Raw genomic sequence first — 17,839 nt, 5'->3', positions numbered from 1 at the left:
ACTGAGCTAATACACAGACATGAGAGTGATATCGATCTTCACATGTAACTGTCAGCAAGAAGCAAATAAGTGCATTTCTCAAGAATGTGACTTTCATCCCAACACTTTCAAGTTTGTTGTGGTTCAATACTTGATTTAACCCTTTGAAACCCGAGCAATTTGACTTGATTTAAAAAATAAAAATAAAAAATAAAAAAATGGAATGAAGGCGTTGAGCAACCTAAGAAGAAATGAACCCAAATATAGCAAGAAAATCATAAAAAAATACAAAAAAATTACCTGAATCAATGATCAATTATTTATTTAATAATTGAGTTACTTAATAATTTTCAATTGATTATCTCTCTGTTTAAGCTCATTTTCAGGTCATTTTTTGTCACTTTTTACAGATTTTTTTTCCAGTGTGTGAGACATTTCAAGTTGCTGATTGCCTTTTTTTCAGTTTGCACACAGTTTAAATTCATTTTAAAAGTTTCTGAACGCAGTACACGAAAACTGATATTCATCCTGGTTTCAAAGGGTTCAATCCAGCCGTGAAATATAAAAAGTGTATTTTAAAATGAACAGTGACAGCTTGGTATTTTGACCTTTATTGGACAGTTACGAGGGAAAAATCAGTCTTTTACGGCAGCTCTGTGGATTCATTTTAAAGTAGTAAATGTGACGAGGAACAGGACTATTTTGACCTTCATCTTATTAACTTAGCGGTCAGCAGACAGTCTGTTCTCTGTGGTGAGACTTTGGAAATATTTGCATTTGTTTATAGAGGAAGCATGCAGTATTTATTCAGTGCCTGCAGTTGAATGTGCTTCAACTTATTTCCAATTATTACACCTGGTTTTGTTCATATTGCAGGTGATTAATTTGCACATAGTTAACATTAAACACCTTTCAGTGGGGTTTAATGAGACAGTTCGAATGTGTTTTTGCTCCTGGGCGATACAGTTTTATGAGCTCAGTGAGCAGAAGCCAGAGATGAGAGCCCCAGAAAGCAGATGAAGCATGATGTTACTTGATTATTGATTTACATGAGCGCATGCAGCGAAATCGATACCCAGCCAACACTGCAAATGCATCTACTGCCGGTAAAATGACTCAAATGGAGGAGCTGAGCGGCTGTAGCTGTTTGCTTTGTATTGGATTGCTGAGAGCGTTGTAGTTAATCATAACTAGGTCACAGACTGACTTGTGGTTGTGTGTCTGTTCTTCTGTGTTTTAGCAGCAGAACTTTAAGCAGCGAGTTGTGGCTCTTCTGAAGCGCTTCAGAGTTTCAGACGAGGTGAGTGTTTCTGTCTCTGGAGTTTAACTTTTAACTCTTGTGGCTTTACTGCGGAGCTGCTACAGGTGTGACTTGTGTGTCTGCAGGTGCTGGACTCAGAGCAGGATCCTGCAGAGCCGCCGCCTGAGGTGGAGGAGGAAGACCTGGACCTGGACAGCGTAGAGTTTGAGAACCCGAGTGACAGCGGCCCGGAGCTCGACGATGACGACAGCGTCCTCAGCACACCAAAACCTAAACTCAAGTCAGTGTTTCTCAGCTGTAATGTGTGTATTTGTGAAACACATGACATAAATCAGGTGTCTCAGGCCAAATAATGATGATGATAAAGTTAAAATGCCTCACGAAAGATCCACGATAACTGAAATTCCTAAAAGTAGTCAAATTTAAAGGGACAGTTCACCCCCAATCAAAAATATGCACTTTTTCCTTTGACCTCTATATATAACATAATAATATACATAATTACACAATAACTCATGTATTCATTTACATTCCACGTTTGCATGCATACACTCATTTCTAATGCAGACTTTCTGAAATATGCGACCTTTAGTGCCAAGGCAGTGATGTCTTGAGTAATTTTCACAAACTTTATATAGTTCTCTCACAGAAAATGTAACTTAACAGCTTTAATTAACAACGCAAGGTGACAAAAAAAACTTTTCTTAAAAAATGCTGCTCTAGTGTCACACCCACATAGCATAAAGCCAAAAACTGATGATGGAAGACTTTAGGATGCCCTCACTGACCGCACATGTAACTGCCACATCAGTCAAAATCAGTCAATAGTTGTGTTTAAAGGCAGATTGTTTCTTGTGTTTCAGGCCATATTTCGAGGGTCTCTCCCTCTCCAGCTCTCAAACTGAGATCGGCAGCATCCACAGCAGCCGGAGCCACCGGGAGCCTCCGAGCCCGGTGAGACCGCCGTCGCTGCACCAGCACGGCGATTAACACAACCTGTTAAACAGTCTAAAATAACTTCAGCAGGGATTTATTGTGCTTATTTTACACATTCAGCCTTTTTGTACTTCTTCATGTCCCTGATCACATGCTTCAGACCTGCTTCCTACATTTACTTAAACAAACTGGGTTACCATCAACACGGTGAAACAGCTGGAGGCTGACCAGTGAAACCAGTGAACTGCACTGAAAGCCGATGAGCAAATGCACCAGAGCAGAAAGGCGTCAATTATCCTGCTCACGGGCATCTTTTACTGAAAGGGCAGAAGACTTAAAAATCCGATTTTCCCAACAGTCGGCAGGTTGTAACTGGTTTTGTTTTTGAAACTGTAGGTCGTCTGTTGAACCGGGAATCCATCACGAGACGCTGAACGAAACAATGCTTTACTTTTCTGTGAAACGAAATATCTTGAGTTTATTATTCTTCTCACCATCTCACTCCAGATTGACCCAGATAAAACCAAGTGCGGCGGGGCCAAATTTCCAGATGACGGTGTGTCTGACAATGTCTCCTTTGTGAGTATCAACTCTTCAAGCTGTCCGAAATCAATAGATTTTTTATTTTAAGTCAGTACTTTAAGGAAAAAGATTAAAACAGGTTCTAAAAATTGAGAAATTACTAGTTTGTTAGGTCAGGGTCTTCGTGTGACTGCTCGAAACCACTTGACTTGTTATTGTAAGTCAATATTTTGAAGAAAAACCTGAAAATTGGTGCATCTTGGCTTTTAAAAAATGCAGACATTGTAAGTTGAGGATCTATATGTGACTATAAAAATTATTCAGCTGTATTCCAACAGTCATGTCAGATACAGAAGAAGAGACACTGAAGCTTTCAGTGGTTAAGTTTGCAGTCACAAACTCCCAGACGCAGTTAGAATAAATCATCGCATCTAAAATCCTCTGAGACGGTCCAGTCAAAACATTTCTGGAGTGAAAAAGTGTTGTTTTGAGAAGAAAAACACGTCTGTCAGCTCGAAACTCTGAACCCCTGCTGGCGTTTTTCTCTCTTTGTGTTTTCCCGCAGGAGCAGCCGGAGGCGGTGACTCCGACCACGGAGCTGGAGATGGACAACATGGACACATTTTTAGAGAGACTGCCACCGAGTGGCAAAATGACCAAGACAGAGTCGCTTATAATTTCCTCCAACAGGTAGAAAAACAGCAATAATCCATATACGTCTGCAGGGAGAAATTTAAAGCTGACGTAAATTCTTATAGTGGAAGAAAACAAGATGACAAATGTATCAAAAGTGTCTTTAAAAAGGGGAAAAAAGTGACTAAGTTTTCAGTTTTAATTAATATTGGTGGTTGTGTATCTTCCACCCACTGTTTAGGGATAGCACTTCCCATTGGGGACCATTACATCACTGCCTCTGCCTGTGAGGCTTCAGTCCTCCAGCTCTCTTCCTCTGCTGTTTTTCAGGCAGGAACCGAAGTTGGCAGGGAGGCGAGGCAGGAGCACGTCGCTGAAGGAGCGCCAGCCCAGCAGGCCGCAGAACGAGAGGGCCAACAGCCTGGACAACGAGCGCTCCCTGGACACTCGCTGCCACCTACAGGTAGGAGGAGAGAACTGCAGAACAATCAGAAAGTTTCAGATATCACAAGCATATAAATCTTTGAAACATGACCAAAGTGGATTTTTTTCTTTCAAAAAAATGGAAAAAAGGAGATCAGAAACTTGTCATGAAATATCCTGCAAAATGCAAAAAAAATAGTAAGAGGTGATAAGAAATTCACATGAAAATTACCTTTAAAAAAAGAGAGAGAATCATGAGAAAACGATCAGATAACTAGGAAAAATATCAGTAAAATAATACCTACCAGTGTTACAATTATATAATTATACATTTTAAATGAGGTTACATACACACACATATACATATATATGTGTTTTTTTTCTTCTGCTTTTTAAAAAAAAACAACAAAAAAAACCTTTTTCTGATCTTTTGCTTATTATTCATTCTTTTTCTGTTAAGTTGCTCATTGTCTTCTTTTCATGATTTTAAAAGAAATCCAGCCATTTTGCTTAGGTTTCAAAGGGTTTAAAGATTATTACCAAACTACAACACAGGACATTTTTTTTTTTGTTTACTTTATTAATCCCCAAAGGGAAATTAAGTCATCACATGGGCCAATACATTAAAATACAACATGTTAAGATACGACAACAATTAAAATACGACAACAGACATTACAACACAACGATAAAAGATTAAAAACAATAAAAACAGATTAAAAACAATAAAAACAGATGAAAAAAATGAATAAACAGGGCCAGGCGGAAATGATCTCCTGTATCGCTCCTTTGGATCAGTCTGTGGCCAAAGGAACTTTTCAGCCTGGTCAACATGTTGTGTAATGGCTGAGAGGCATCATGCAACATGTTTTAAAATGTAATGTTTTAAAAAAATACGGGTCTTTATTTTGACACAATGGTTTCTTCTTTTACCTGCATAGATCCCGAGAAAGACGGTGTACGACCAACTAAACCACATCCTGGTGTCTGATAACCACCTCCCCGACAGCATCATCCTCATCAACACGTCAGACTGGCAGGGCCAGGTGAGAGAGACCAGCTCAATGGCTATTTATGTAACACTATATCACATTATAAGACCCGTCTTTAAGAATATTTATAAAAAGTTACACTGACTCTGAAGCAGTTTAGAAAGCATTAGTTATTAGGAATTTATGTCATAAATAATTTAACTAATATATTTATGAAATGCTTTTCATAATGAAGTCATACACTTTCAGTTTTAGTTTTTTTGATGATTTGTTTCTTGTTCTCCTCTGCTCTCAGTATCTTTCAGATATGCTGCAAAACCACCATCTACCGGTGGTCTGCACCTGCACCACGGCCGACATCCAAGCTGCATTCAACACCATCGTCTCCCGCATACAGAGATTGTAAGTCGGCCTCTCGCTTCGTCTTTGTTTCCTTCATATAGTCACTGTGTCACACTTTAAAGGACATAGCTACAGAGTTTTAAAAAATAACTGTGATTGATGTCAACATTTTAAGTAAGTAAGTACGTTTTCCAGTGAGAAGTCCCATTTCTCTGCCTAGATAAAGCGGTATTTACAAGTGCAGTCAAGACCACAATAACTGAGACTGAGAGTGTGCCAAGACCGCGTCAAGACCAACACTATATCTATCTATCTATATCTATATCTATCTATCTATCTATCTATCTATCTATATATACATATATCTCTATCTATCTATCTATCTATGTATATCTATATCTATCTATATATCTTATCTATCTATCTATCTATATATACATATATCTCTATCTATCTATCTATCTATCTATCGATCTATATACATATAAACACACACACACACACAACACAACACAACATATACGGAGAGCGAGAGTGAGAGAGAGAGGTGAACAATTTTCCTCTGGTTTGTAAACAAACAAAGCAATATTTGGATGGTTTTGAGGAAGGAAATTTACATCCAATCACAGTAATTAAGTTAACAAATAAATCCGGTGTGGTCTTGAATAAAAAGCCGAAATTTGTTCGATTCTGAGACGAGACTTAGACTCTCTAAAAGTTGTCTCGAAACCGAGACCGATCTCAAATACTACAACACAAATATTTATTGTCAAACTGTAATTCGTCTATTTACTTTCTTTCCTAGTTGCAACTGTAACTCCCAGACGCCCATTCCCATAAAGATCGCTGTGGCCGGAGCGCAGCATTACCTCAGTGCTGTTCTCCGGCTTTTTGTGGACCACCTTTCCCATAAGACCCCTGACTGGCTCGGCTACATGAGGTTCCTCATCATCCCTCTCGGTAAGTTAGTTTTTGTTTTATTTTCAACCTTTTTAGGTGCGTTATTTGTTCAAACATTAATATATTAGCCTCAAATTAAAATCTTGCAGAAATATGATGTTCTAATAAGTTATAAATGTCTAAGATAATGGTGAATATTCTGGTAGCCTGTTTAGTGGTATTAGCGTCTCACAAAAATCAAACTTAATGTCCTAACACTGGACTTTGAAGCTGTTTTTTGTCTGATTTTTGACAGTTTTTCTTTGTTTTAGGTGCACATCCTGTCTCCAAATATCTCGGCACTATTGACTATCGTTACAACAGTTTGTTCCAAGATGCTGCTTGGAGGGAGCTGTTTCACAAACCTGAGGCTCCGGTTGTTGGTGGGCTCTTCTGTCTGACTGACTTTTAAATAACTTATATTTTTGCAATTTTATAGAAGTCTCAAAAGAGCATCTGCAACCAGGAAAGCTGGTTATTTTGAGCTCTAAGTCACAGACTTAAGATTTGAGATTAAATAAATATAAACATTTAGTTTAAAGTTTCTGACTATACACGCAGACATACAGTGTGTAGTAGATGAATGTGTTTCTCGTTGTGTCCTGTGCAGCCCAGGAGAGCCCAGACGTGGTGTCGAGGGTGACTCAGTACATGGTGGGAGCTAACGGAGCTCACCAGCTTCCCATCGCAGAGGCCATGCTCACCTACAAACAGAAGAGGTATGTTTCCATCCTCAGTTTCACCCAAATCTGTGAAGATCTCACACTGAGCCGTACTGAAATGGGAATTTAAATGTGTTTTTGTGAGGGCTTTCTTCTAACAAATGCTTCTAATGCAGAGCTTTCACCAGATTTTCAAAATGGGGTTGAACATCAGCTTTTCAAAAAATAGCCATTTCAAACATTTGGCATTACTTAAAAATGTAAACAAAATTACAAGCAGACAAAATCTATAAAAATAGATAAATTATAAATTATTCAGCAGGATTTTCACAATAACAAATTAAAAGATTAACATTGAGATAAGCAAAATAGGACATTTGGGGGAAAAGACTGCTTTCTTTTTAAGTTAGATGAGAAGACTGACACTACTATTAAATGTGTTTGTTAGCTAAGATAGCCAGCAGCTGATTAACCAAACAAAAATATGGTATAAAAGATCCAGGGCCAAGCTCAGGTTCATTTAAAAAAGCATAAAAGCTAGAAGAAGTTTTTAGCCCTGTGAATAAAAGGCCTTTTATGTTTTTCAAACCATCCTGAGTGCCTGGCCCTGGATCTTTTATAGCATATCTTTTTGGTTATAAATTCCTCCTTTTTTTTTTTTTTAAAAAGTATTCCCTTCCATGAGCATCGGCGTTTTAGGGACACTAGAAGAGCCCCTGCTGTCTCTCTTTTTGAGGTACACAGCTTGCTTTGCTTGTGTACTGCTGCACATCTTTAAGATGTTGTATTTTCCCTAATTTTATGCATTTTATATACTCTGTTTTTATGCTTATTTTATTAATAATATCATTTTATTAATTTTATTTTCCATTTTATGTTATGCATTCTATGCACTACATCACTTACTCACCACTTATCTTTTTTATCTTTCTTTTACTAGTATTATCCAGTGGATTTTATCCATTTGAAGATGCATTCTATGTATTGTATTCTGATTTTATTTTCTTTTTACATGCAGGTTTTATTATTTGTTTTGATGTGAAGCACCTGGTGCATTTCATTTCTTTCTTGTAAAGCACTTTGGGCTGCATTTCTTGTATGAAAGATGCTATACAAATTAAGTTTTTTTAATTATTATTATTACATCCAAAGATAGCCAGCAGGTGGACTCAGCCAAAAAAAAGTTTTGTTTATTCACAATTTATTCAGTGTAAAAAAAGATTATGAATAATCTACTAATCTGGATTAGTAGGCCTATGTAGATTCCAATGTTTGCACATTACAGCAGTAGTACATTGTGTTTTTCATTCAAATGTGTTCAACCTCCTTTTGAAAACCGAAATGAAGGTAAAAGTTCCACTAATGTTGTGAAGTTTGTGTGTTTGCGTTGGAGTTTCGGTTTCTGTCTTCTAAACATCACTGTCTTTCCATCACTTTGTGTGTGTGAATAACATGTTTTTATATCTTTTTGTTGTATTTTTTCTTTTCTTTCTTTGAAGGAAAAAGAGCTTTCATTTTGATTTTGCAGTAAGGTATTGTGGTCGATTGAGTTTGTTTCTCACGTAGCCTGGTGATTCATGCGCTTTCTGTGTGTTGGAGCCATTTCCCCTTGAACCCTCTCAGCCTTTACTGGAGCTTGCCACTTTAACAGCTTCCTAAAATGTTTTTTTCTATTAACAGCTTGAGCCATAAACTTGTCAGATAAGATCTGCTATCCAGGCCACAGCTCACAGTTGTAAACAGCACCAGCACACAGACACAGTGTGAGATTTCTTGAACTAATTAAAGCTGCACCAAGTTTTTATTTAGAAGTAATTTCTTTTTCTTTTTTTTTTATCAGCCTAGACACAAGAGATGTGTCTTATCGGGACAATTTAGCTTTGTCCTATTAGTCGAAGGTTAATTGGTACTGTTGGAAAACAGCAAATAAGCTGTTTTCCAAAAAAACATTTGAGAAATTTAAGTGCATCATGCAGAAATCTGTTGCATGTTTTCTAAATGTTGCAACTTAAATTCTTCACGCGAAGGTTGTTATTTCTAACATCAATCAAGCTCAACAGTAATAATTCAGACTTCTCTCTGATAAGATATCAGAGGGTAAAATATGCTGATAAAGTGGCAAGAGACCAAAAATCTGCTCTGTGTTTCCTCCTCTGGAGCTTTATCTCCTGTTTTTTTCCTCCTCGCTGTTTCCTCTCCATGATCTCTTCGTGCTTCTGGCCATCCATGTCTGTCTGTTATTTGTCCAGTTAAATCTAGGAAAAAGTGACACGACCACATCAAAGTGGGATCAATACATTTTTGTGTGATTTAATTTCAAACCACAAACACCAGGATCAACATTTAAGTTGCATGTTTATGTCAGTGTAGTCGAGTGATCGACTGTTATGTCCTTAGAACTAGAGAGGCAGTTTTAAAATGATATTAATATCTTTAAACATTTTAAATTCACTTTTATGTTTTCATGACAAGTCCTAAAACAGAAGGATATAAGTATATTTTATAGTCAGTGTAGCAGAGTCTAGTTTTTGGCAGCAGGTAATAAACCCACTCTGCCACGCCTATGTGATCCGTCGTGTTCATGCTCCATATATTTCAGCTGTAATGTCCAACCTGCGTTATGATTTAGTGACTCAGTGCCATATTAAATATTATATTTTCTGCACCCTCAGTAAAGATTTGAGTGGGTATGTTTGCTCAAAAGATGCTTAGTGCTTCAGGTCATAGTGGCACCAATAAGGGGGATGCATTTTAGTCATTTTGCAAAAAGAAAGGTGACATCCCCTTCTTAAAAGACCTAATGCTTAGAATAAAAAATAAAAATAAATAAATACATACATAAATAAATAATTAAGAGTGTAGAAAAAAAACTTGGCATGGAGATGTATAAATGGCAATATTTACAATATTTTCATGATGTTACATTTAAAAAATGTAAATAAAAATGAATAGTAGTAACTTTATTGATATAACATCAAAAACAAAGTGCCCTTGCAAACTAAAAAACTGCCAGTAAATTAATAAAATAAATAAAATCCAAACCGTAAAAGATAAACTGGTATTAAAGAAAAACAAAGCAAAGCAAAACATGGTTACAGCAATAATAAAAAAATAACTTTAAAGAAAGATACTGTGCTCGTCTGTAAATGGGCAAGATAGTGGTAACATTATCAGACATTCTACAATCTATATATTTTTTAAGACACAGAACAAGATTTGACATTAATCTGAAATGTGCATGTGTTATGTCCATAGTTTCATGTCCATCTACATGGATTGATATGCATGTGCATCTTTTAACCGATAACATCGCACACTTGAATTTTAGTAATCTTGCTAAAAAGTGGCACCCCCCTCAAAAGACCTACTGCTTACAATAATAATGAAAACAAATGAATTATTTTTAATGTGTCTTCAGGCTATTCAATTATTTTAATTTTTAAAAAAAGGATGTATAAATGGAATAAATTGATAGTTGTCTGTGACAAAAACAATAACATTACTTAATAACTTTATTGATATAACATCAAAAAACAAAGTGCCCTTGTAAAGTTAAAAAAAAAAGTGCCAGTAAATTAGTAAAAGTAAATCAAAAATGTAAAATGGTATGAATGAAAAACAAAACAAAACACAATTACAGCAGGAATAAAAAACAAAAAAATACTTTTAATTCCCCTTTTATTAAACATACAAATGTACAAGACAGTGGTAACATTATCAAATTATTTACTGCAATATAATTTTTTACAGATATAGATGCAGAACTATATTTGACCTTTATCTGAAATGTGCATGCGTTATGTCCATAGTTTTACGTCCATCTACGTGGATTGACATGCATGTGCATCTTTTAACTGATAACAACACACATTTGAGCTAATATATCTGGATCAAACCCGTCAGACAGAAGTCGTGTGTTCTGTCATAATCCATCGCTACAAGATGCCAGATGAACATAAACCACTCACATACCAGGCAGACATCTGGCGCTCTCTCTCTGGCTGCTCTGAAAGTGATTACAGCAGAGATGTGTTGTGTTGGGAAAAACAAAACGTGGCCTTGATGTGCAAACTGTGACCTACTGTAGACTGTCCTCTCTCTCTCTCTCTCCCCTCCTCTGTAGTCTCTCTGTTTCTTCCCTGGGGGGGCGATGGCAGGTTTCTTCAAGGCAAGAGCAACAACCTTTCACATCATCAAATGCATTTAGAAACAAAACGTAGAAGTAGAACCGTTCAGGCTATTTTTCTGGTCATCGCCAGGAAAATAGTTCGTGGAAGGCTTGTAAGTGTAGCGATGCACTACCACTCACAGGTAGTGCATGGAACCAGAGACTGTGGATTTAGGTTGATGCTCTTCCTTCTCATCCACTTCTTTCATGATTCGGTAGTTTAGCCGTTCCCCCGATGGACTTGCTTTCCCCCCTGAATGCCCTCTGACTTTGGTTTGGTAGATCCAGTCTGTGTCTGCAATAAGTGGATGGCTTTCTTTGTTGGAGGTCTGGAATAGCTTGCATGTTTTGCTCTCTGCTTCTATAATAATGCGGCCTGCAGGTGGGAACTGAATCTGTTTTAGTGGAGGTTTAAAATCCAGCAGCAGCATGCTCTGTTGATTCTGTTTCTCTGCAAACTTTCTATGCAGTATTTCCAAATGTGAGACATTAGAAATCATCAAAAAATGACGTAAAAGTCACTAATTACTAGATCTCAAAGTTACTAACTGTAGATTTCTTTAAAGGAGCAGTGTGTGGGATTTAGTGGCATCTAGTGGTGAGGATTGCACATTACAGCCAGCTGAAACTTCTCCCGCTTTCTAAGTAAGAAATCCTTGACATGACTCCGTCATTGTTTAGGATTTTTACAGAGAGCCGAAATATCCCTAAATGTCTATTCCTCTCAAAAACACACAGACCAGGTGATTGAAACCAGCTAAAACATTCAATAAAGCAGTTTCATGTTACAGATCACTTTTTCTTCGATGCTTTTTGGCTCAGTACAGATGAGCCACTTGCCCAGCACCCGGTTACTATCAATTAAATAGCCGTTAAGAGGTTCAAAAAGGCTCGTAACTGTGACTTTTTGAAAGGAATTTGTGTCCAGTCCAGCAATGCGTTGAGTTAAAACGTGATTTTAATGGTCAACTGAAAATATCACACTGAATAAAGCTTTTTAATGTTACAAAATCTTCTTTTTTACATCATTGTTCATTGCAAAAGGGCTGCTAACTAGGGTGACCGATGCGAAAATGTGAATGGTATCATGAGCCAGTTTTTAGTTTGTTCTTTCTGGGCTGCTGTAGAAACACGGCGGTGCAATATGGCGAACTCAGTAGACGAGGACCAGCTCCCGATGTGGATATTAATAACTCATTCCAAAGTAACAAAAACACAACAATTTGAACACTAAAGAAAACACAGTTATTATATTATATTCCATTTCATCAATATATCCCCCTAAATCCTACACACTGGACCTTTAAATAGGTTTCTTTTTATACACAAACAATAAGGATGCTTGTAGGAGTCAGCTGTTTTTGAATCAATTAGTTTCTTCATTTGTACATAATTTCTTTCCTTATTTTCTATGACACATTGATTATTTTCTTGCCTCTTTCTCACCTGAACTCTCTTTTGCCTTTTGCTGCCCCTCCACAGCCCTGATGAGGACTCGTGTCAGAAATTTATCCCTTTCATCGGGGTAAGTAACCTCCTTATTATTTCCTGTTTTTCCCTAAATATTCACTGAATGTTGATTTTGTTATAGCTCATGTTTGACTCTGTTCCCCTATGTGTTAAATTCTGCAGATGGTGAAAGTTGGCCTTGTGGAGCAAACATCTGCAGCATCAGGCAAGTTTGACATTTAAAAAGATACATGTGAAGAAGTATTTATAATTTCTGCACAGTTTGCATGTTAACCTGCAGCCAAGCTCCAAACAAAAGCGCCTCATCGCTCCACCAAAGCATTTTTGGGGGGGGGGATAAATGATTGTTTTCTCCCTCAGGAGACTCTGATGACGCAGCTCCTCTGGGCTCCTCGTTGCTCTCCTCCACCCCTCCTCAAGTATCACCTGCACTCAAAGAGGCGTCGCCCACACCTCCATCCTCTCCCTCCGTCACCACCAGCTTCTGTGCCTACAGGTATGATGCCATACTCAGTGGAGAGCCTTTTCAGCAAAATGCAACATCTGTAGATTTAAATTAAATTATTTATTTATTTTTATAGATTTCAAAAATAAATAATTAATAATAGGGTGTAGTACAGGTGTTACAAATGTGAAATTAATGTTTTGGTTTTTTTTTTATAACCCTTTTATGATTTTTTTTAACCAAATTTAAGATTGATTTTTACATCAGTCATTTTATTCTTATACAAGCATTGCAGGTAAGCACTGAAGTATTATAGGTATATATGTGGTTTCATACAGAGTTTACAAAAATGCGATTTTTCTCAGCTTTTTGTCTGAAATTTGTTTTTTTTTTATGAAAAAGCACAAATTAAATTCATCTGTACTCCCCACACCTCAACCTTTCATACCCTCAGGTAATGAAAAACAAATAAAAAGAAATTAACGGTTATCGGTATCTTATCAGCCACGAGAAGATGGAAATTATCGGTTTATTGGTATCGGTTGAAATAATCTTTATTGTGCATCACTGAGAAAATGAATGGAAAATAAGCCAAAAATGTAAAAAAAAAAAAAAAACAACAAGAAAATGACCCCAAGAAAGTGCTAAAACATTTTTATTTTATTTTTTCTGTAACATACATTAGATATAAGTGATAATTATCTCCCCCAGCTAATTTTCTGTGAATTTCCTTGCCACCATTAACCGTTTTGCAGCTTGTGGGACATTTTTGCCAAGTTGCTCATTATGGTTTTTGCCTGTGTTATTAAAATAAAATTAAATCCATTTTCTAAGGTTTCAGAGGGTTAAATGTCAGTGAAAGGCCTCTGAATGCGGCACAAGAAAACTGACGTTGATCCAGGTCTTAAATATGACAATGGGAACATGACTCTGAATCATATGTCCTTCTTATATTTTCAGATTTAGCTTCTTGAACTTAACTGTGCGAGTTTTTCTGTTTAGAAAAAGAAATGTGTTCCTCTTACGTCCGCCTGTTTTCTGTAGCTCTGTAGGTCAGGCGGAGCTGATGGGGCTCCAGGTGGACTACTGGGTGGCTCCAACAGAGAGGAAGAAAGACATGGAAAAGCGGGACTCCTCCTCCAAAAACACTCTGAAGTGCAATTTCCGCTCGCTGCAGGTCAGCCGGCTGCCACTGGGGGGTGCAGAGCCGAGCCCCCAGCCCACCATGTCCATGACGGTGGTGACCAAGGAGAAGAATAAGAAGGGTAAGCTGGACACTCCTGTGTGTCTGATGCATGTTTACAGGAAAACTTCAACTCAAATTGACACCTGCTTCCCAAATAAGTCTCAGCAATCTGAACATGGTCACCGAGCCACAATTTTCAGGGACAAAAGTGTAGAAGAATCATATTTTATATTCATACTTCATGCAATCTGATCAAATACAATCTGTAACAATCCAACCTCCAGTGTTGTACAAAAAGGCCAAATGTCACCCGAATTTAATCCTCAGAGGCCAGGGAGATTCTGAATCCCTAATTTACTCGCAGCATGCATCTCTGTTGTGCCCTTCTGCTAGTCATGTTCCTGCCAAAAAAGAGCAAAGACAAGGAGGTGGAGCCGAAGAGTCAAGTGATCGAGGGCATCAGCCGGCTCATCTGCACTGCCAAGCACCAGCAGACCATGCTGAGAGGTACGTTTGTGCACAGACCTCCTGCCCTGCACAGACACGTCTGTCCCCCCGTCAACAGCTCAGACATCCTCAGAGGAATCACACATGTTTTTCTCTTCAGTTTTGTCTGCAGCTTCCCTCCTTCCCCAAAAACGTCAGTGATAGCTGATTCTCACACAATTGAAAAAAAAAAACAAAAAACAAAACATCTAAAATAATACCTCTTGACTGGTCAGACTTTAACAAATGAGAGAGCGTTTTCATTCATAGTGAAAATACACTAATTTAAATTCAAATAGTTTCTTGTTTTGATGTATATAGAAATATATTTGTATGGTTATATGTTCAAATTAAAAAATGAATAGCCTGATAGACACATTAAAATTGAAAGCATGTATTTAAATACGTTAGGCTTTTGCGAACACACATACAACTGGACAGATGTAATGTTGTAATACTGGATATATTCACATTATACACAAACAGACCTTCAGTATACCCACAAAAAAGAAAACAAAAAGTTCTGGATTGCCATTTCTCACCGAAAAACATTAATCATTAATCTCTTTTCAGTGATTTAGTCTCTCATCTTGTTGTTGACATGTAAACATTGTCCATTTCTCCAACTTCTCTTGACAACGCTGTTCTTGAACTCTTATCCTACAAATTAACAGCTCTATGTTATACATTCATTCATTTCTTTTGTGCCGGTGGTTCAGTTTTTTGGGGTTTTTTGTTCAGTAAATATTTGTTTTAGAAAATATCAATGCCCCCTGTAACAACACCAAAAAACAAAACTACACATGATCTATAACATAGCCCTGGATTTTGTTTATGGCCTTACTAACATTTATCCAAAACTATACAATTTCAGGACAAAGCCAAACCACTGAATTAAAAAAAAAAAAATCTGGTATTGGTTATTTTTAGCCTTAAACATTATTTGTGCATTTTGATAGTTTTGATTGTAAAAATACTGAGTTAGTGTTGCTGCCCGGGTTGTTTCAGGAAAGCTCCACTAATAAAAGTGTAACTATATAATATTAATAATGTGTTATTCATAATAATAATAATAATAATAATGTTTGTGTTACCTCCTCTGCAGTACTGATTGACGGCGTCGAGTGGAACGACGTGAAGTTTTTCCAGCTGGCGGCTCAGTGGTCCTCACATGTCAAACACTTCCCCATCGGGATCTTTGGACACACTAAAGGCCCGTACTAGCAGCACCTAAGAGACTGAAACACTGAGGACAGCCCCCCCCCCCCATCCTCCCTTTCCCATGTGCCAACAGCTTTTAACCCTTTCCTCCCCACACCCCATCCCCCCACTGCACACTTCTTCTATTCTGCTGTCTTAATTTAAGCTCCTGCTTTCACCTGTTATTTAATCTTTTGCGTGTTCTTTTTTTAATTTTCTATTTATGTGAAAACGTCTCGAGGCAAAGCTGCCGAGGGAATATTTCTTTACTCCGCTTTTTAAAAGAAAAAAAAAATCCTGCTGATGTTTTATAGACTTTTGAGAAAAAATAATAATAATTTGACATTAATTCTAATCTTTAACATACTGTACGAGTGCACAGGTTTCACGCCCTGCCATCATTTATTTTTATTTTTTTAAATTTGATAAGGCTGATTTTAATCACTTGGCCGGCACATTTAGTCAAAATTATATATTAAAAAGAAAACAAGAGCAGCTGCCTTGTAATGAAGAAGGAGTTCATGTTATTTTCTAACCGTGACGAAGAAATTTAGGATTCTCACCTTCAGAGACAGTTGTCGATTCATCATCTTAACGCTGAAGAAGAAGAAAAGTAAACGGCCCCTGAGCTTTGGCTCTCTGCACTCAACGAACAAGTCCCGTGCAATAAACTGAAAACTGTATGGATGCGATTCTGAATAATAACCTGGCACTGACAGAAGATGACACACTGCTCGTAGTCGTGATTTTCACTCTCTGTAACCCCTCCTCTACTTTACTTTCTCCTTCTGGTAAATTGGCTTCAGGTTCGAAGAGTTTTGCACCAAAGTGAGACAGAAGAAAATCATTTATAGCACAAAAGGAACCACTTTTTAAATGGTGGTACAGACTGAAAGGACAATATTGATGTTTTGGGAAATTTGCTGTCTTTCTGAGAATTAGTTGAGAGATCTGAAACCATCCTTACTTTCTTTAAAATAAATATTTGCAGCTGGTTATCTTAGCCAAGCATAAAGACTGGAAACAGCTCACCTGGTTGTCAAAAGGTAATAAAATCAGCCAACCAGCACCCAAAAAACTCATTAATCAACATGTATTAAGCTATCCTGTATGTTTAAATCATAGAAAAACTGGAGCGTAAAAACAACAGTGGGGTATTTAAAAGAAATAATCCAGCACTCAGCCGCCCAAAAAACCCCAATTTGTCATCTTTTACACTCCAGCTTTTGTACAGATTACAGAAAAAAGAATATGTTTGTTTATTTTAATGCCTCCGCACCGTTGATTGCGAAGGTGTCGTCTCAGCTATGAACTGATTAGATTTTGGTGGTCTAAAGTCAAGGTCACTGTGACCTTGCATCTGTCTCAGTCACGTGAACACGATATCCAAAGAACACCAAGAGAAAAGTCAAATTTGACACAAACATCCTCTTTGACTTTAAATTAAGTGATTAGAATTTGGTGGTCAAAGGTACAAAAAAACACTTTAAATTGATAGTCTGTAGATAAAACAATGAATAAAAGTGAACCTTTTTCTGACAAAGAAAGCAAATACTTTTATCTCCCAAAATGTCACACTATTCCTTAAAGCTTGTTTCATAAAATGAAACACATTTTACAGAGTGGTTCCTCTCTATGAAGCAATTGATTTTTTGTGTGTGTTTATTTTATCAAAAACTCTTCATCCTCGAGCCCCACACTCCCGACACACTCCATATCTTTTGCTAAAAGCAAACATTACTTTTGCCAAAGGAATACTCATCACCTGCAGCTCACTCATTACCTGTGTGGTATTATAGAAGACTTCATTAATGTAGAGGTGAATGTATTGAAGGTACCTTAATGTAAAGCACTTTTAAATGTTTGTCCATTATAGATTAGTGTGTTGAAACCTACCCGGGAACCTGCAGGTACGACTGACCGTGGATCACACGTGCACATAGACAGACCCTGTGTCTGCCATTATACTCTGAGCTGAACAACAGCACAAGCAGTCGTGGTGATGTTGCATAGTTTATATGCAAAGAAGCGTCCGTGTCTTCTCAGTGCTGCTGTGTATTATCATTTTACGCTCAGTGTGACTCTTTAGATTTTAGTTTGATATTCTGTAAAGTTAGCTTACAACGTGTATGTGATGTTAACATTTCAAAAAGTCAGTAGATTTTGCTCAATCTTTCGTTGACTGTCAAAAGTAT

General features: G+C 37.3%; 1 protein-coding gene across 2 annotated transcripts in view; it reads left to right on the top strand.

The window, feature by feature from the left end:
• pacs2 (phosphofurin acidic cluster sorting protein 2) overlaps window positions 1–17,101 on the top strand; it is a 76,763-nt gene extending 59,662 nt beyond the window's left edge. The window contains exons 8-25 of one of the 2 annotated variants that reach the window (XM_042500101.1): window positions 1,220–1,279; window positions 1,366–1,520; window positions 2,104–2,194; window positions 2,684–2,755; window positions 3,264–3,388; window positions 3,662–3,794; window positions 4,696–4,800; window positions 5,042–5,148; window positions 5,894–6,048; window positions 6,300–6,410; window positions 6,638–6,746; window positions 8,189–8,221; window positions 12,340–12,382; window positions 12,490–12,532; window positions 12,688–12,823; window positions 13,817–14,037; window positions 14,352–14,465; window positions 15,550–17,101. In XM_042500101.1, coding sequence (XP_042356035.1) covers window positions 1,220–1,279; window positions 1,366–1,520; window positions 2,104–2,194; window positions 2,684–2,755; window positions 3,264–3,388; window positions 3,662–3,794; window positions 4,696–4,800; window positions 5,042–5,148; window positions 5,894–6,048; window positions 6,300–6,410; window positions 6,638–6,746; window positions 8,189–8,221; window positions 12,340–12,382; window positions 12,490–12,532; window positions 12,688–12,823; window positions 13,817–14,037; window positions 14,352–14,465; window positions 15,550–15,668 — 1,932 coding nt within the window. In that variant the 3' untranslated portion in view covers window positions 15,669–17,101. The remainder of the gene's footprint in view (window positions 1–1,219; window positions 1,280–1,365; window positions 1,521–2,103; window positions 2,195–2,683; window positions 2,756–3,263; window positions 3,389–3,661; window positions 3,795–4,695; window positions 4,801–5,041; window positions 5,149–5,893; window positions 6,049–6,299; window positions 6,411–6,637; window positions 6,747–8,188; window positions 8,222–12,339; window positions 12,383–12,489; window positions 12,533–12,687; window positions 12,824–13,816; window positions 14,038–14,351; window positions 14,466–15,549) is intronic. The other variant, XM_042500102.1, reaches the window with a different exon arrangement.
• Window positions 17,102–17,839: the final 738 nt, after the last annotated feature.

Source organism: Plectropomus leopardus, chromosome 14 (assembly GCF_008729295.1).
Source record: "Plectropomus leopardus isolate mb chromosome 14, YSFRI_Pleo_2.0, whole genome shotgun sequence".
Classification (NCBI taxonomy): domain Eukaryota; kingdom Metazoa; phylum Chordata; class Actinopteri; order Perciformes; family Serranidae; genus Plectropomus; species Plectropomus leopardus.
This window is presented reverse-complemented; position numbering and strand designations above follow the sequence as displayed.